The sequence below is a fragment of the Trichomycterus rosablanca genome, chromosome 17 (assembly GCF_030014385.1).
Source record: "Trichomycterus rosablanca isolate fTriRos1 chromosome 17, fTriRos1.hap1, whole genome shotgun sequence".
NCBI classification, from domain to species: Eukaryota; Metazoa; Chordata; class Actinopteri; order Siluriformes; family Trichomycteridae; genus Trichomycterus; species Trichomycterus rosablanca.
The window spans coordinates 6,527,513-6,547,187 of record NC_086004.1 but is presented as its reverse complement, the minus strand read 5'-3'; the positions used below and the strand labels follow the sequence as shown (position 1 = coordinate 6,547,187).

Sequence of the window (19,675 nt, the reverse complement as noted above, 5' to 3'; positions counted from 1 at the left end):
TGGGCATTTACAAAAAGCCAGTGGGCGGCACGGTGGCTAAGTGGGTAGCACTGTCGCCTCACAACAAGAAGGTCCTGGGTTCGATCCCCAGGTGGGGCGGTCCAGGTCCTTTCCTGTGTGGAGTTTGCATGTTCTCCCCGTGTCTGCGTGGGTTTCCTCTGGAAGCTTCGGTTTCCTCCCACAGTCAAAAGACATGCAAGTGAGGTGAACTGGAGATACAAAATTGTCCATGACTGTGTTTGACATTGAACTTGTGAACTGATGAATCTTGTGTAACGGGTAACTACCGATTCTGTCATGAATGTAACCAAAGTGTAAAACATGACATTAAAAATCCTAATAAACAAACAAAAAGCCAGTGAAGGTAACAGCAGTGAGGTGACATTGCTGAACATAGGAACAATGCTGCGCTGTGGGTAATGTCTAGGTGCAACAAAAATGCTGTATAATCTAAAGTTGCTGATGTAATGAGCGTGGGATTGATGTAGCTTAGAGCCACTGAAAGTAGAATTAGCCAAGGTGGAGTCTGTATACCAAAGATCAGGTCCAACATGTCTGCTTTTTAGGTCAGAGTCAGGTCAAAATATGCTTTCTCTTTCCTCAAGATCTCTCATCCCTCTCCATTTAAAAGTATCTTCTTTACTCGCCCTTGATTCTTTAAAGCAGACGAGAATGCATTAGGCTGCTTTATTGCCACTGGGTCCAGCACTTACCCAGCTGATCTGATTTGTCCTTTTCTCTCTTTGTCCAATTTCTCACTTCTCCCAGAGCTCTTTATCAAATGGAGATAAAGGCCGACCATCAGACTACCTCAGCAACGGAAAAAAAAGGAAAGCGGAAGAGAAGGAGTTTACAGACTATGTTAGTGGAACTTTGAATTTGAATTTTTATATTACTGAATGTGCCCTATTTTCTAAACAAAATTATTTTTAAAATTGCCTTTTTTGTCTTAGGGCAGTGATGCTGACAAGAGTGACGACAACTTGGTAGTGGACGAGGTACGATTATTTTCACTGGGAACGTGTGGAACACAACTTAAACATAACGTAAAATGAGCTTACATAAAGGAATGTGTTGCATTTTTTTCACCATGCAGGACCCCTCATCTCCACGAAGTGTACAGTCCTACTCCTCCAGAGAGAATGGGCTGGATAAACTACCCCCCTCAAGAAAAGAACCCCTGCCCCAGGCTAGTCCGACCTCGCTCGCCTCTTCCAGCAGTGCTGCCTCGCCCTCCCGTGGAAAAGAGCCCCCTCCGGTACTCTCTCTCTCTCTCTCTCTCTCTCTCTCTCTCTCTCTCTCTCTCTCTCTCTCTCTCTCTCTCTCACACACTCACACTCACACTCACACTCACACACACACACACACACACACACACACACACACACACACACACACACACACACACACACACACACACACACACACACACACACAGTGGGGTTATTCCTGTTTTAAAATGTAGATCCTCCTCCAATACATATGCAAACATCGACCCACCCAGCATGTTCCACCCCATCCTAATCCAGCGAAACACAGCTAGACCTCCTCTGAAACACATGCAGCCCCCCCATGTTCCCTCTGATCCTAAGCCCAGCACACACACACACGGTAATCTTTCCTGGTTTAAATCACACGTCCAAACCAATAAACATGACTTTAGTTTTTGCTATGATATATGCAATGTCAATGAAACATTTTACACTTTCAGTACTACCCATTCTCCTTTTAATCTGTTCTCTTGTTCTTTCTTTTGTTCTTGTATTATGTCTGTGTGCCTGTCCTTTTCATCCTCTAAATATGACATTTACTGCATTTGGCAGATGTTGTAATGCAAAGTGATTTATTCATGTCATGCTAGTGCAAACAGTTCTATGGATTGTCCCGATTCTGAAAAGAACAGCAGGCTAAAGTTCTGCCAGAGACCAGAGTAAATGCTGATGTGTACAATAAACCATGAGCTTGTTGGACATCTTATTCAAAAACGTGGTCATGGAGTTAGACTCCCCCATTTTGAGGCTATAACAGCCCACACTCTGTATCTGTTGGGATTTGTGCCCATTTAACATTCTCACAGTCAGAAAATTGAAAACACTAATCTAAGATCACTATAACATAGCTATATCTGGTAATAATATGAATAATAAACTGATATATGCTATGAATAGAGTTTTCTGCCATAATGTCGCCAGCGAGTGAACATTTTAATCAAAACAAGACAAAAACAAATTTGTGCCAGTTTAGTCAAAAGATCGCAAAGTGTGGAACGGAAAAGGCTCAATTTTTGTGCATCTAAGAGTTCATTAAGTATTTGAATACAAACGCTGCTGCTTTGCCAGAGGATGCTAAATAATCATCTGGTTGCCAGTAGAAAAAGTCTTTATCCTTGTCTTGTTTATGTCTGGACGGTTCTCAGGTGAAGCCAAACTGTACTTGTAGCTTGAAAGAAGGCTCAGGAGACTGTAGATTTTGTGTTGCCACTATGCAGGGGTAGCTAGACAAAATTTGGCTTTGCAAGCAAGAATCAGGGTTTTGAATCTAATGTGGGCATTTACAAAGTCAGTGAAGGGAACAGCAGTGAGGTGACACTGCTGAGCATAGGAACAATGCTGCATTGTGGGTAGGTAGAACCTGAGATAAGATAAGTAAATCATCTGTGACTGGAGAAGCCATGTACCAATTTGATAAAGTTGTGATCTTTAACATTGAGAAATTCTGCATCTTATGCAACATGAAAAAGAAATGAGGGGTCCTGCTGTTTATTAGATTTTCCTACATAGGTGGTAAATGCAGTGTTTATTGCAATACAGAAATGCATGCATGCAAGTTTTTTTTAGCAAACCACAATAAAATATGCATATGTTTATGCACAGTTACTTTATTTAATGCAGTTAAAAAGATCTTTAGGAATGTGCAAAGAGTTGGACACACTGTAAATTTAGAACTTATCAGGCCTTAATTGACTCATTAGGACTTGTTAAGGAAGGCCGGTAGAAACTGTAAGCTGATAATTTCAGAGCATTACAAATTCATTGACTCTTTAAAACGGTGTTAAATCTCAATAAATTTTGGCTTATCTAAGCTACTGACTACGAATCTAAAAATTAAGCTACTTATTGCCTACAAAGAAGACAAATGCATCTGAAAGGCAAAGAACTGTGCATATGCTGGTCAAAAAAAGTGAAGCAAAATCTCAATATAATGGTGAAATACATGCAAAAAGGTTTAGCTGGCACAGAAGTGATAATGCACTGTTTAGCTTGTTTGCAAAATCATGATCTGCATAGAAGAGTCAGTAGAAGCCAAGGCCGTTATCACAATATATACTAGCAGATATGCTCAAAATGACTTAAATATACTAATGTAAACAATATAAACATATTCCACTTGCGTTGGAATTGTTTAGGAAGCAACTGCCCTCCTTCATCCCTGTAGATTTGGTCCCTCCCCCAGTGTTTAATTCATGGCTACAGCCTTGATAGAAGCAGTGCGTACTTGCCATCTCATCTCAAATTTCAACAGCTAAAGTATGCAAAGCAGCCGGATAGATATGGTCGTTGTGATAACACATGCCTCAATTACAGCCACAACAGCACTAATGAGATCATTGATACTGGACCCGACTCACAGTCATTAGTAATTATGCAAAAGGTATTAAAGTTCTATAAAGTATTACTCTGTAAACATCACTTTGTGTGTGGTGAACAAGAAAGAGCATTCCCCAGTATTAACCATTGCAAAGCAAAGAGTCTGTTCTGTTTTTGTACTGACACACACACACACACACACACACACAAACTGCATCCACATCTTAGTATAAATGACATTTTTATCTCCTAGAGAGAGAAGTCAAGTACTCCAGGTATGAAGCCGGGCACCCCCATGTCCCAGGATTCCACCACCCCAGGCCCCAGTGGCCCACCTCAGTTCCGCCCTGTTCCTGGTAAACCAGGTGTGGATCCTCTGGGTAAGTTTTGGTTTTCATGTAATACATTATTGTGGGGGTAGTTGAGCTGTGAGCACTCGTCTGGGAGATGTCTTTATCAGTGGAGCAGTGGGCAGCTCAGCCAGCATTTACATTTACATTTACATTTTCAGCATTTAGCAGACGCTTTTATCCAAAGCGACTTACACAATGAGCTGAACACAATGAGCAATTGAGGGTTAAGGGCCTTGCTCAGGGACCCAACAGTGGCAACTTGGTGGTGGCTGGGCTTGAACCGTCAACCTTCTGTTTACTAGTCCAGTACCTTAACCACTGAGCTATCACTGCCCAGCAGAGGGCAGTAGTGATCTTCACTGTTCTCTAACTTTAATAGGGTTTATTGTTTGAAATGATGAATAAAGGCTTTTTATAAAGGTTTTTCTGTATAATTTGTTGCCTATTTTTGCAACAAATCAGAACAAATGTCATTTTTTGATTTGCCTAATTAAATAATGCATGTACGATATGGAAACTGATTAATCCAGACCCTGAATTTTGCAGAACCTGATAAATCATCTGTTTTTAATTATTTAATGTTTCCAGTTATTTTAGACACTCAGACTATCAGTTCTTAATTGAATTGTATCTGTGTCACAAGTTTGATCGGTCCTGGTCCTTTCTGTGTGGAGTTTGCATGTTCTCCCCGTGTCTTCCCAGGGCAGTGATAGCTCAGTGGTTAAGGTACTGGACTAGTAATCAAAAGGTTGCCGGTTCAAGCCCCACCACCACCAAGTTGCCACTGTTGGGCCCCTGAGCAAGGCCCTTAACCCGTGTTCAGTCATAACTTTAAGTTGCTTTGGATAAATGTGTCTGCTAAATGCCTAAAATGTAAATGTCTGCGTGGGTTTTCTCCTGGAGCTCCGGTTTCGTCCCACAGTCCAAAGACATGCAAGTGAGGTGAATTGAAAATACTTAATTGTCCATGACTGTTTGACATTAAACCTTTGAACTGATGAATCTTGTGTAATGAATGTAAAGTGTGTAAAACATGACGTTAAAATCCTAATAAATAAATAATTAAGGTATTTGTCTGATATAAATAACTATCAGAATGCTGTGATAGAATCCACTAATGATGAACTGATCTGTCCTGACTCAGCTCTAGGTGTGAGAAACCCATTGGCGGTGCAGGGTGTTTATCCACCTGGAGCGTTTGGTTTACCCCCCGGTGTGAACGGTGAGCTCGCCGGGGCCGCTGCAGCGTATGGAGCCGGTCTCCACCTCGTCTCTCCTCAGATGAACGGTTCAGCTGCTGCTGCTGCAGCCGCCGTTGCTGCTGCTGCCGGATACGGCCGCTCTCCCGTGGTGAGAATGCACATATTGACGGTTTGATAAAGAATGTATTAATTATCGACAGCATTTCCTGCATTGTTTTGCCTAATAAGAGGCAGAAATTCATTGTAAGGTCTAAAGAAATCTAAAGAAATGGATAAAATGTTATTGTCCATGTTCGAGCGTTTTAATCGTTTATAAGCGTTTATATATATTTGGTCTAAAAACGTAAAAGTAATTAAAATATAATTAAGTGTGCAACCAATGCATATATATGTTCTTATATTCTTTAGGTGGGATATGAATCACCCCACCCACACATGAGAGTCCCTGGCCTTAGTGCTGCTGGCCTCCAGCCTGCATCTTCAGGAAAGCCGTGAGTTAATATTATTTTAAATCATTTTCCCTCATTCTTTGACTCATTTATCGTCAACTGTTTGCATCTGCAATTAAAATAACGTTTAATTCCTTCAATTGTTTCTTCTCAGTGCCTACTCATTTCATGTGAGTGCGGATGGGCAGATGCAGCCAGTGCCCTTTCCTCCTGATGCTCTCCTAGGCCCGGGCATCCCGCGCCACGCCCGCCAGATCCATACTCTTAATCACGGAGAGGTGGTGTGTGCCGTCACCATCAGTACATCCACACGTCATGTCTACACCGGGGGCAAAGGCTGCGTCAAAGTGTGGGACATCAGCCAGCCAGGCAGCAAAAGTCCGATGGCCCAACTGGACTGTCTGGTGAGTTTCTACTTTCACCATCACACTCTCTCTATCTACAGAAGGAACAAATAAACCTTCATTCAACCTTCCATCTGTTTATCCAATCAGAACAGGGACAACTACATCCGCTCGTGTAAGCTCCTCCCAGATGGACGCACTTTGATAGTTGGAGGTGAAGCCAGCACTCTGTCTATCTGGGACTTGGCCACGCCCACTCCACGCATTAAGGCAGAGTTAACATCCTCGGCTCCAGCTTGTTATGCACTGGCCATTAGTCCGGACAACAAGGTCTGTTTCTCCTGCTGCAGCGACGGCAACATTGTAGTGTGGGACCTTCACAACCAGACGCTTGTCAGGTAGCCATGAAGACTAGAACCCTGCATATTACTCATGCTATATAGTTTCAGTTACTGTTGATGGTTGAATTTTGTTTTTGCATGTACCTCCACAGACAGTTCCAGGGTCACACAGATGGAGCGAGCTGCATTGACATTTCTAATGATGGGACCAAACTGTGGACGGGAGGGCTTGATAACACGGTGCGCTGCTGGGACCTGAGAGAGGGCCGGCAGCTCCAGCAGCACGACTTCACCTCCCAGGTACTGCAGCACCATAGTATCATAGAAAATGAAATGTATATGTTGTGTAATGTCTTGTGCTTACTTTATATTTAGCTGCATAGGGACATGCAAACCTGGAGGCCACAACTGCCTTGGCTATTTGCAAACAGTGAACCAAAGAACCAAAGACAATGTGCCTTTCTATAAAAGGCCAACTTCCGTGCACCAGATCTTTTACTAGTGATGGCCTGAAATGGACCCTTCTTTCTTTTTTTTTTTTAACTACAGGCAGTCAGTCTGAGCAAGCCTGGGGGCACCAGAGAAGATGGTGCTTAATGCAATTTCTGCTGAACAAAAAGCAGTCTCGCTTCATGCTGCTCTTAAACTTTATTATTAGATTTAAAGCTTAATGATGTACATACCAATTTTGATTTATTTATCTTTTTAATATTTCATGTTTAATTGTTATTTATTCTACTTAAATATTTATCACAGTATATTTAAGATCTTCCTGACAACTTGAGTTTGGTTATCATAAGCTGATAAGCAGAGTTTTATCTTTATGCTGGACAGGATGCATAATATTATTACAGAAACATTATTTCTGTAAATACAGACACAATACTGACACAAAACAGCTTCCATTTGTGATTGTAATGTTGACTACTTCCATTGATCATGATTTCAATAACATAAATGCATTTAAAATGTTTTTAGTTTAGAATAGCAGCACTTTCTTTGATTTTGCTTGCACACTGAAGGTGGGCGAGTCTCAAATCAGCAGTCTGAACTCTCACTTAGTTCAAATAAAGCATCAGCTGTTAGCAATGAATTTAAATGGCTGCTTAACTGATGTTACTTAAACCATGTCTTTGTCGATTAACCATTTAGTCATTAGCATTTTTAGTCTTTATTTATAATGTTATTTTAAACATTGTAGTTGTGAAATACTTGTTTTCTAAAATAACTCATTTATGTGTGTGTGTGTGTGTGTGTAGATCTTCTCGCTGGGCTACTGTCCTACAGGCGAGTGGCTCGCAGTGGGCATGGAAAGCTCTAACGTGGAAGTGCTGCACGTCTCCAAACCAGACAAGTACCAGCTGCACCTTCACGAGAGCTGTGTGCTCTCACTCAAGTTTGCCTACTGTGGTACGAGTCTATGTTTATTTTAAAACCTTTTCTCATTTTGGAGCCCTAAACATAATGTGTAATTTATAATTAAGTTCTTAAACAGGTTTTTTGGTAATCGTGACATTATCATCTTATATTCTGCAGGTAAATGGTTTGTAAGCACGGGTAAAGATAATCTACTGAACGCATGGAGAACTCCGTATGGCTCCAGCATATTCCAGGTACTGTACTGTTTGAATTTGAGCACAATTGTTGATTTAAACTGTATGTGCTGAATTAAACTAGGTAGTTATTGTCCTTCCTACACATACTCTACAGGAATCAAATCAAGTAATGACATTTTTTCTGCAGATGTCATGGTTAAACTAAAAGAAATTGTACAATATCAGGAATTCTAGTTTGTAGTGTTTTTGTGTCATGATGCACAGTGTGAGCTAAAGTTTTAACTGTACAATAATTTCTTTCCCTTTAGTCTAAAGAGTCGTCGTCAGTCCTCAGCTGTGATATCTCACCTGACGACCAGTTCATCGTAACCGGCTCAGGAGACAAAAAAGCCACAGTGTATGAAGTCATTTACTGAACCAAAACTTAAATTGGATCTCGAAAAATAGAAAAGCTGGGTGGCTGAAAGCGGAAACCAGAATCGGTCTTTGACTTGGTGAACAGAATACACAGTGGACACAGACATGAAGAAACCTCACCCGCTTTTTGTTTGAAGTCCATTAGGGACAGGCAATGAGAGAGGACGGTGGAGCTGCAGAGCAGGACTGACCTTGCTGGTTTTTAATGCTGTGTGAAAGCAAGCTTCAGAGACATGGAATTCCTCCAAAGACTTCTCTTTTGCTTTATTGTTTTTTCCTTTTGTTCTTTTTTTAACAAGATGATTCCTCTGTAGTGAATGAAATAGCAAAGAGAATATTTTTTTTAGCCTCTGGAAAAACAAAATCCACATGGAAATGGACAGTCGAGGAGCACCGATGCACTGAGCAGGTCTGGGACGGGTTGCCAGGAGAAACTATGACCATTTTTTGACATTTGTTTTTAAATCCGAACTGTACTGCAGCAACATGACTGCATAATGACAGGAAGACGAAGTGTGGTGTAAGTTACCAAGGGTCATGATTTTACAGCTTTGTGATTTCAGGGAAAAGGTCCACATTGGCGTGTTATTTCGTGTATGCTGTATGTCGGGTCATGATAAAGTATTTTGTTGGATACTTTGTGTTAAAGACTGTAAATAAAGCTCCTTAAAAGCCAAACTAGCTAGCAATTTTTCATACATAAATTTGTATACTGAGCATGAAATTGCATTTTTATGCTACATGACACCAACTGACCTACTGCAGTTCCACATTACTGCTTATAGAGAAATGATAGTTTAAAGATACATTGTAAAAGCACAATTGTTGTACAATATTGGTAGTTTTAAATACTTTTTATTATTAATAATGTCATGGATCAGGACCACATTTCAGACCAGATGTAGTAAACAGAACCACAAACACAAACTTTAAAAGATGAGCGCAAGTTTAATTGTCAATATATGCAGGTCTGGTACATCACAGCTGAGTCGTTTTGAGGGGAAAACGTCCTTGGCTTTAGAGGAAGAGAGAGAGTTCTGGATACTATACTTGGATTTCAGAATTGAATTTAAGCCTTCAGTGACGTTTGATGCAAATATTCAAAAACGTGAAAAAGAAAAGAAAGAAAAGTACACTATATGCATAACAATAGACTGAACAAAACACTGTTGTTCCAAACACTATTACTCATTTTTATTACTGAAACCATACCTGTTCGTTTTGTTTGGGAAAACTGGCAAGCAAAAGATTATATCAGATTCGAAGGTGATCTCTTTGATTTATAGATCAGATAAACATAAAATAAAAATATTAAATCTGAAGCACAATGCTTGCTGCCTATGGGCTCATAAAACTGCACAATTACTTCTTTAAAACACGGCATGTTGGATGGGCAACCACATCTCTTTAAAAACAACGGTGTACAGCAAGGGCAGTTTTAACAGCCACTGGGATAATGGCTATTTCTGAAGCATTTATTATAAGCAGAATTTTGAACTTGTGTTAATGTTATTATTGTGTATAAAATATATAAAAAATCTGAAATCACATGCATCTCACAGTACTGCTCTCCATAAAAGCTCCAATAGCTGCAACTGAACATTTACCATTTTTTTCATTTTCTAACACAGCCCTTTAGCTAAATCAGCTAAGCAATCCAGCTAACTAAAGCTCACATGTGCACTGTAATTTGTCTACCAGATTATACTTCCAGTAAGTTATTTAATTGTCCCCATTTTATTAAAAATAAACAATTACTGTGATTTATGTAGGTTATATCAGCATGCATTTGATAAGCTGGCTAACTACCTCCAGCCCTTGCATCTAGTTATATTAGCAACCTGCCCTCCTGGTTGTCCAGTCGCCTAAGAGTCAGAGATTTAACTGCTGTTTGCTGTTTGGTCATTTAACCCATGTTCATTTCAGATATTCCACAACCATTGCTTAATTAGACTGAAATTGACACCTTTGTTATTTGGTTTTTACATTTCTAAATGAAAAAAAAGTTAAATGTTATGTCTACAATGTGATGATTAAAATCACCCAAATCCACTAATTAGAAGCCATTGAAATGCCCTGTGCACACTGGCATAACACTATGCCTTCTGTATTCCTCCACCACTTGAGCCACTGGCTTGACAAGCTTGGCCTCTTTTCCTCAGACATGACATGACATGTCTTTTGAGTGTCCGATTAGGCCGGTGGAACCGTTCAGACCATAAATCCTGTCTGTACAGTTGTGCATTATTTTTTTTATATGTAAAGCAGTGCAAGTTCCAGTGCATGGTCTAACTTTCAGCCTTCAGAAATGACAGAGGGTAACTAGTACCTGGGTAGTACAATTTGACATGGCATGATTGGGTCTGTTGAGTGTCCGATTAGGCCAGTGGAACCATTCAGACTGTGAATCCTGTCTGTACAGTTGTGGGCTAGTGTTTCACACTGTTACACCAACCAAAAACCTACATTTTGTACTTAATGATTTTTGTTGACAAAACTAGCTTTAGTTTTAAACATGTCACTTTTATGATGTTCTCTGTGTGATGTGCAACAGGAGTCCAGAGTACTCTTCTTATGTTACAGGTACAATTATGTGATTGGGAACAGACACAGGTACTTGTGTAAGATATGAATAGTTGTAATTCATACATGTAACAGTACTGTTCCATACTACACTAACTGCCGATAATTTGCCTTGTATTTCTAGTAAAACTAAAACCCAATGAAACATAATTCAGGCTGTGTTGGCAAACTGACAACATAAAATTCACTCAGTTTTTCCTTAGTCTTTATTTTGGGCTAAACAATTTCTTGAAGTTGCATTTATACATAACAACACACTGGAATTAACATTAAAAATGCTGCTTTCGGCATGAAGCTCACATAGAGGTCCAGCTGCTTCTTATTATTCTCTCCCGGGAGTCTCTCGCAGGAGACAGAAATGCACGATGGAGAATTCCGACGGGAATAACCACATGAATATTTAATTGGTGTGCACAGGAACGTGTTGTGAATGTAAAAACATACCTCAGCCAGGTAACTCAGAGCCAGAGTGGCACTGGCTGCAGTTCTCTTATTGAAACAGGAAGCTGCGTTGTATATTTACTACAGTAAAGGTTTTTCCACTAATGCATTGATTATTTATTAGCATTGTTTGTGTAAGATGCAGCTTCCTAAGTGCTCTGTGTTTCCTGTGGGCTTTCTGCTCTCTACTGGGCTCTTCAGCTAGAGACTGTGCTAATTACACTCCCTCTTTGTTCTCTTAAACTTTCCTTTACTCTCTCTGTCTCACAGGGGCTGGAATAAAAATGGGACTGGAATAAAAAAAAAGTTGGGTTAATGATTCCTCAAAGACTAAGCAGGGAAGGACTGTTTAAAAAGAGCACCCATGGTTGCCCACCACAGCTGTCACATACAATCTTCTGCAAGTTCGCTTTGTTCATTTAGAGTTTCTTTTATCTATCCATCCATCTCTCCCTCCCTCTGTGCTGTGCTCAGTAGACCACCTCGTACACGCTAGCTTTCTTATCTCCAGAACCAGTGACGATATACTTATCATCAGGGGAGACGTCGCAGCTCAGGACAGATGAGGACTCTTTAGACTAGAAAGAAAAAGAGGGAAAAAAGAAAGAAATGTGTGTCAGACAGCAAATGCAAATTGTGATTGGAGCAAGTAAAAATGGCACATTAGATTAAATAGCTAGCTTTATTTAAAATGTTAACTGTGTAAACAATCTATTGTTAATTCGAGCTGCTGAATAGACGCTTGTCTTTATCGATGAACAGTGTTTTTCGATTCTGCACAGCAAACGCTCTATTATTCTTGTTGGATGATGAAGCCTGATGCACAATCAAGTATCCAATTCATCCTACAGGTGTTTAGTGAGGTGTATGCCAGGTATTTGTGTCTGTGCTAAAACCATGTCTTTAAGGCATTTTTTAAAACCATTGCCACTAGGTTAAAAGCTTACTATTTATTAATAAATTTTTTTACACCCGTTTGCAGTGTGGCTGAAACACTTATACTCAATAATAGGAATGGGTGTCCACATACTTTTGACCATATAGCATATATAGTGTGACATATTATTGATGCATTTTCCCTCAATTTTTAATTTGTATCCAATTACCCAATCCCATTTCACTTCCTCCTCTGGGCTGACCTCCACTCCTGACCGAGGAGAGCTGTGACAATCACACGGCCCATCCAGCATGTGTGCGAGTTCGAGATGTTAGCTCTGGTGTGATGGCGTGTTTTATCACTGCGTGTTACCGCTGTACCACCCGTGCGTCCCATACTGAAGGACTTTGAACTGACACTGAAGGCCCAGTCCTTGTTGAAAAATTCTTTCTTTTGAGGTTTTCTCACAGATGTTTATTGTGGTTGGCATCAGGACTCTGACTTTGCCACTTGTCATGGCCATCACACTGATATAAAATGTGCCACCCTCACCACCCTTAGATTGAAAATTAAATAAGTCTTAGTCTAAAGCATCAATAAATGTGACAGTATGTATGAATACCTTTTTGCTATAGTTGCATCAGTGACCTGAATGATTTAAAGGTTTAAATGGACTTTTGGTGATTACCAGCTACTAGGAATTTGTTACAGCAAGTCATTTTTGATTGATCAGTTCTGTCCCCGCAGACATAGTATGTCAAAGTAGATATGCATAAAAAAGTTGTATTTAGTCAACCTCTCTTCTAACCTAAATATCGTTTGTCCTACTCTCTCCCTCTCTCACTCGCTCCTTCTCTCTCTTACCTGGAAGATGCTGGCTCCATACGGTGTTCTCCACGCGTTTAACAGATTGTCTTTTCCCGTGCTCACAAACCATTTGCCTATGACACACAAAGAGCGAGAAACTCAATGGGTGGCACAATACATGTCTACAGCTTGTATATCAGTAGGAAGAGAAATGGCACTGTTCGACTGGTTATGTAAGCATTCAGTCATACCACAGTAAGCAAACTTGAGTGAGAGCACACAGCTCTCGTGAAGGTGCAGCTGGTACTTGTCTGGTTTGGAGACGTGCAGCACTTCCACGTTAGAGCTTTCCATGCCCACTGCGAGCCACTCGCCTGTAGGACAGTAGCCCAGCGAGAAGATCTACACACACAAACACACACACACACACACACAAATGACTGTGTAAAACAAGCATCTCACAACAATTTTGCTTTTGAGTTTTAAAATAGTAAATAAGTAGAGACACATTTATGCTGATGGAACCTTTTTAAGAAAAATTCATGAAACTGTTTCATAATCTATGTAGAACAAAATGATACTGTGGTGCTGCAGTACCTGGGAGGTGAAGTCGTGCTGCTGGAGCTGCCGGCCCTCTCTCAGGTCCCAGCAGCGCACCGTGTTATCAAGCCCTCCCGTCCACAGTTTGGTCCCATCATTAGAAATGTCAATGCAGCTCGCTCCGTCTGTGTGACCCTGGAACTGTCTGTGGAGGTACATGCAAAAACAAAATTCAACCATCAACAGTAACTGAAACTCTATAGCATGAGTAATATGCAGGGTTCTAGTCTTCATGGCTACCTGACAAGCGTCTGGTTGTGAAGGTCCCACACTACAATGTTGCCGTCGCTGCAGCAGGAGAAACAGACCTTGTTGTCCGGACTAATGGCCAGTGCATAACAAGCTGGAGCCGAGGATGTTAACTCTGCCTTAATGCGTGGAGTGGGCGTGGCCAAGTCCCAGATAGACAGAGTGCTGGCTTCACCTCCAACTATCAAAGTGCGTCCATCTGGGAGGAGCTTACACGAGCGGATGTAGTTGTCCCTGTTCTGATTGGATAAACAGATGGAAGGTTAAATGAAGGTTTATTTGTTCCTTTTGTGAAGAGAGAGATTTTGATGGTGTGAGGAGAAACCCACCAGACAGTCCAGTTGGGCCATCGGACTTTTGCTGCCTGGCTGGCTGATGTCCCACACTTTGACGCAGCCTTTGCCCCCGGTGTAGACGTGGCGTGTGGATGTACTGATGGTGACGGCACACACCACCTCTCCGTGATTAAGTGTATGGATCTGACGGGCGTGGCGCGGAATGCCTGGACCTAAGAGAGCATCAGGAGGGAAGGGCACTGGCTGCATCTGCCCATCTGCACTCACATGAAATGAGTAGGCACTGGGAAGAAAGAGAGAAACACAACGAGAGGTAATTAAGAAAAAACAATAAAGCAATTACTTTTCAACTATGCCTTCATGGAATAACAACTGTAATAACTTGGCATTCTGGGTAAAAACTCATAATTCAGGCACCATAAATTTCGGGAAAAAATAAAGACAGACAGAATGGGTTTCATTGCTATCTGGTTGAGGCACCTGCACTAGTGGTGGTGAGGAATGGGGGGGCAACCCTGTACCCTGTAACTAAAATACAGATTCTACAGTTTTCAAGGAGGAGCTCAGACTTCAATGAGGAGTGATAGAGACGAAGTATGTTATAACATGAATATTTCGTTTTATTAACGTTTATAAATGCCGTTGTTCTGGGCAATCACTAGTGATGCTGCTGTGCAGATGGTGATAGGCTGACCAGCAGGAGGTTTGTCAGGGAGTGTTGTATATTCCAACAAGTATAATCTAATGCTATAACAATGAAAAAGAATGATGAGAAGCTTGGTGTGATCTCTGAGTTCTCTAAAGGCTACCTGGTCTATAACAGTTACTTGAAATTTTTGACAAACCTTGACAGATCAGCCAGGCTTGGCAGTGTGTTAAATAAAAGGTCTTGCAATAACATCATTAGTGTTTTTAGCTTTAAAAATATCATGTAAGCGGGGTATATTGACAAAAATATCCAATACAGGAGATGACAATTCTTAAAGTCAATAACATGGGCCAGTACAACTGTGTATGGTCAAAATTACAGACACCAATAGTTAAAGTTCAATAAGACTTCAATAATTAACATTTGAAACTCAAATAAATAGAAAAAACGAAAAAACAAAAGACACTTGTAAAATTACTCAACTGTGTAAACTGTAAATAATATAATGGTTTTGTCCTATCATAAAAAGATCACTGGTTTAAATCCCAATGATGCCACAACCAGTATCATGTCAGTGTCAGTATTACTAACTTTAAACTGCAACTTTTTTTAATAAAACAATTCAAAAGAAACTGACAAGTCTACAGAACCTTCAAACAAATCAACCCCAGGCTCAAGTTAAATAACTAATGAGTTTGAATCTCAGCAGAGCCACCGACCTGGCCAGGCAACCTTGTTTGAGAGAAGAACGGACATGGGCTTATCTCGCTGCCTCTACGATATGCGGATACAATGTCAGGGGGAGTCACACTGAGCCTAGCGTGGCTCTCTGTACGCAAAATGGCTTTCTGTGTGGAAAACGCAGCGCTGGAGGGTGGTAAGAAGCAGCCGCAGAATGAACACGTGTCAGAGGAGGTGTGTGGTGACCTGGCTCTTCTTGATCAGATTGGGGGTTGTGCAAGCAGCAGTAGATTAACAATTGAGTATCAGTAATCGGGAAATGACTGACTGGGAGATATTAAGTTAAAGGGAAATATTACAGGCACAGCAACTGTGGCATTTATGAGAAACATTTTAATCTTTAATTAATCTTTATTTGGAAGGAACTGTTTCTTTTTCTACTAATAAACTTAGTACAAATAAATGATCATCTATGGAGGCCTATGGAAAAAATACATTATGATGCTTAATTCAACATTGATCCAGTGCAGCCCTAAATGTTTTAGTTATTGGTTAGGTAAAAACACTTTTAGGGGCGCCCAGGTGGCACAGTGGGATATTCCGCTAGCACACCAGCACAGAGTTTCTGAACTCCTCGGTTCGAAACTCTCTGTTCCATCACTCGGTGTACCATCACTGGTCGGCTGGTCTAGCGGACATAATTGGCAGTGCCTGCAGCAGATACTAATTGGCCACCGCAGCTGCAGGGTGGGGGCTGGACTATGTGTGGGTGGGTAGGTCTTCATATGCTGTGTAAGGACCCTGATTGGCGGAAGAGACGCCTGTGCAGAATGCAGGGGCGAGAAGAGGAGGGCTGTGCCTGTGTCGGAAGAGGTGTCTACAGTGACGTGCTCTCCTTGGATGCAATCTGGTATCTCAGCAGCGAGACAAAATTGAGTACGCTAAATCAGGAGGAAAATGGGTAGAAAATGCATAAAAAACACTTTTAGGTAGATCTTTGTAAGAATAGATTACAATTATACCTATTTTATTATTATATTTTAAAGACCTTCAAATGAAACTCACTGTTTTTTCAATTGAAACACAATTCTGCAAAAATGGCTCTTTTATTTTTTTGACTTGATTGTATTAAGTTGTACTTTAACACAATACCTCATTTAGTCACTTCTTCAGACTGATTAATACATTGGGTAAAGGTTGTCGAAAATTATAAAAATGAACTTAAGTAATATAGCACTTACAATACTTCTGATTATATAAAAGATTAGAAGAAATAACCCGTGTTAGGACATACAATGTAATTGATTAACCTTATAATGGTGTATTAATTGGTTACTAGCTGATCCACACAATAAACAAGCCATGGGGTTTTAAACATATATTGCTCAGTTGCTCCAGAAAGCTTCATAACCAAAAGAGTCTACAGGGACTCATCAGCATGTGGTATAATTAATAACAGGGGGAGGATTTCTGCACTTAGTTTTCCAATTAAAATCAATGGATTCCATTTTTTGCACCCTGTGGTGCTACTTAACAGCTTCTCTGTTAATTCTGCATGCTGGGTCGCTTATATAATAAGCAATTCACGCTCTAGCAGCAATTGCAGTACCGATCTCTATCTGAACTCACATAATAAGGTCCAGTGATAAACAGTGATGCCCGGCCGTGTATGCTAAAGTCTGAAACCTTTTATTTAGTTTTTACCATTAATATTTGAACTAATGTAAAGAATTTCTGTCACCATATGTAAAACAAATGTCAAATATGTAAAAATTAACATGTAAAACCTCTCAGATATTTCTGGTTCATTTTATTTGATTGTAGCATGGAAAAATCAAATTGACACTATATTTTCTATATGTAGCTGATCAACCAAAACATATTTGTGCCACCAGAAAATACTTTTAGGCAAATTTTAGTTACTTGGTTTTAGTTTTTGCTGAAATTTCTATTGATATTTAAATACTAAGATTTTCACAATTACTCTTACTCTGCAAACCAGTTATTCAAAACATTGTAATGACAGCACATGTTCCAAAAACAAAAAAAAGGTCAGTGAATCAAGGAAAACATGTTAAAATCAACCTGACACTCAGGTTTTGAGTCAACAATTTTGGCCCCAATATTTCTAAATAGCTTTGATAGACTTCTTCAAGCAAGTGCACTCCTGAAGATACTACTTTTAGACACCCAACAAGTCTTGGCTTTGTAACTATATTCAGGTAATAAAAAAATATTGTTTTCATTTCTTTATTTGTATATCAATTTCAAACGGGAGGTTCACCAGAGTCAAATTTGAGCCATAACATCTGAAACAAATTTTGTAGAGTGAAATGACAAGCCCAAACGACAAATGTGAGAAATACTTTATCCTTACAACACCAGGTGTATTTAGCAGTAATAAAAAAAAAAAACGATTACACTTGACCTTAAAATGTGTATTTAAAAATTATAAAGTACATACAGCACTGCTAGAAGCACGAACATACAGAAAGACTTGGCAAGACTAGATGGGCAAACAGCATTTTCTGGAATGACAAGTTACATCACATAGGGACAAGCAGCAAAGAGTTGGTGACAAATTAAAGTTTAAAAATAATAATTAAAACTTAAAAATAATAATAAAAAACAATTGCCCACCACAAACTGCAAGAATACACATTTTACAAATGTCTGGAACTTTACTGGAGAAACAAAACACAATTCTCTCAAAAGATAAGATCTCAATTAGTGTTTTAAAGATGGTAGTGTGGAGCATTGCCTAGACATCTGTAAATGTCTGTGTGTGAATACAAATTTAGAATGTTTATGCCAAATTAAGTCATAAAGACATTATATTTTGACAAATGTTTTTTGTTAAGTGCTTTAGCAAAACTAATGCCTACATAAAGGTTGAAGAAAGCCTGATGCAAAAGCCTTAAAGTGATCAACTCACGGCTTGCCCCCGCTGGAGCCAGGCAGAGAGGAGGACAGACCCGGGGGTCTGAGATGAGAACGTGATTCAAACGCCACCTATAAGTCACAACAAAAATGACATTTTAGTAAACCTAAAACACACAATTAATGCAAGCCAGTGAATTGTGTGTTTGTGTATATGTGTAAGTGTGTGTAATTGTGTGTGTTTGTGGGTTATTATTTACCATTGGGCTGCGTGTGTAGGCACTGGCTGCAGTACTGATTTGGGGTGAGAGGGTGAGTGAGCCACCAAAGCTGCCCGGGCTGGCCAGCTCTCCATTCAGCCCAGCATGAGACACCATGCCGAAATGTGCTGGATAAGAAGCAGATGTCATAGACAGGGGACTGCGCAAAGCTGCTAAAAATAGAAGAAAGGGGAAAAATAATGCATAGATGGTCAGGATGATACTGCAAAACCATTTTTTTTTTTTTTGCCATTGCACATCTTCACACCTTGTAATAAAAGTCTGACCTACATATTTCAGATGTGTATTAAATAATGTCAATTTAAAATGCTATAATAAACATAACATATTTAGAATATTGGATGCTGTTTAACATTTCTATTTATAGATGACTTATAGATTGCCAGCTCTATAATTTGAGAAACCAGGTTGGAGAAGGCTGTCATTGTTAGCGTTCAGTCCACTTAATCCAATCAAAATTTAATCCACAACAAATTAGGCTTTGTAAAATGTCAGAGGGTCTGAACACTTTCTAGAAGTAGTAATCGAATACAAAAGTAATAAGTGAGTAAATAAGGCAACAGCAATAGAAAATGAGAGAACGATAAAATAGATTGAATGAGAAAATGTGAGCAAAGACATCAGTAAATGAGTGAAAAAATAAATAGGTCAGTAAATTAGTGGATCAATGATGAGTACATGAGTTGTTTCACACCTAAAACAACATAATATTTAAATGAATAATGACCACTGTGGAACTGCTGAATTTTACCCATAGGATCGGCTGAAGACGCAGGTTTGGTAACCATCCGCAGACAGGAAGTGCTGGGCCCGGGGGTAAGGGAATCACGGTGAGATGGAGAACTACTGCCTGACTTAGAGGAAGGTGACTGGCATTTCTCAGACTGCAAAAGAGCAAATCCGATTATAATTTATAAATGTGAAGGTGTGAATAACTTAGACTTAAAATATGATACACAATAAATAATGCATTTTGTGGATCAGGGGCTCGAATTTGGCACCAGTGTAAAAAATGTTGATGAGAAACTACTGTAAGATGGCAGAGAAATAAATCAGCTTAAAGCTGTAGGCACTTTGTGCCC

The 19,675-nt window shown here is 39.9% G+C and overlaps 2 protein-coding genes across 3 annotated transcripts in view; one reads left to right on the top strand and one right to left on the bottom strand.

The window, feature by feature from the left end:
- The window catches only part of tle2a (TLE family member 2, transcriptional corepressor a), a 35,824-nt gene extending 26,897 nt beyond the window's left edge, over positions 1-8,927 (top strand). Inside the window, exons 10-21 of the mRNA XM_063013303.1 lie at positions 769-861; positions 954-998; positions 1,097-1,258; positions 3,841-3,967; positions 5,085-5,290; positions 5,551-5,633; positions 5,746-5,995; positions 6,086-6,333; positions 6,429-6,576; positions 7,536-7,686; positions 7,813-7,889; positions 8,141-8,927. Of these exons, the coding sequence (XP_062869373.1) occupies positions 769-861; positions 954-998; positions 1,097-1,258; positions 3,841-3,967; positions 5,085-5,290; positions 5,551-5,633; positions 5,746-5,995; positions 6,086-6,333; positions 6,429-6,576; positions 7,536-7,686; positions 7,813-7,889; positions 8,141-8,248 (1,698 nt within the window). The 3' untranslated portion in view covers positions 8,249-8,927. The remainder of the gene's footprint in view (positions 1-768; positions 862-953; positions 999-1,096; positions 1,259-3,840; positions 3,968-5,084; positions 5,291-5,550; positions 5,634-5,745; positions 5,996-6,085; positions 6,334-6,428; positions 6,577-7,535; positions 7,687-7,812; positions 7,890-8,140) is intronic.
- A 2,093-nt stretch (positions 8,928-11,020) lies between these two features.
- The window catches only part of tle2b (TLE family member 2, transcriptional corepressor b), a 48,116-nt gene continuing 39,461 nt past the window's right edge, over positions 11,021-19,675 (bottom strand). For both annotated transcript variants that reach the window (XM_063012323.1, XM_063012324.1), the window contains exons 12-20: positions 19,345-19,477; positions 18,573-18,745; positions 18,368-18,444; positions 14,136-14,385; positions 13,798-14,045; positions 13,555-13,702; positions 13,209-13,359; positions 13,015-13,091; positions 11,021-11,851 (exon numbers count right to left, since the gene is read on the bottom strand). In XM_063012323.1, coding sequence (XP_062868393.1) covers positions 11,744-11,851; positions 13,015-13,091; positions 13,209-13,359; positions 13,555-13,702; positions 13,798-14,045; positions 14,136-14,385; positions 18,368-18,444; positions 18,573-18,745; positions 19,345-19,477 — 1,365 coding nt within the window. In that variant the 3' untranslated portion in view covers positions 11,021-11,743. The remainder of the gene's footprint in view (positions 11,852-13,014; positions 13,092-13,208; positions 13,360-13,554; positions 13,703-13,797; positions 14,046-14,135; positions 14,386-18,367; positions 18,445-18,572; positions 18,746-19,344; positions 19,478-19,675) is intronic.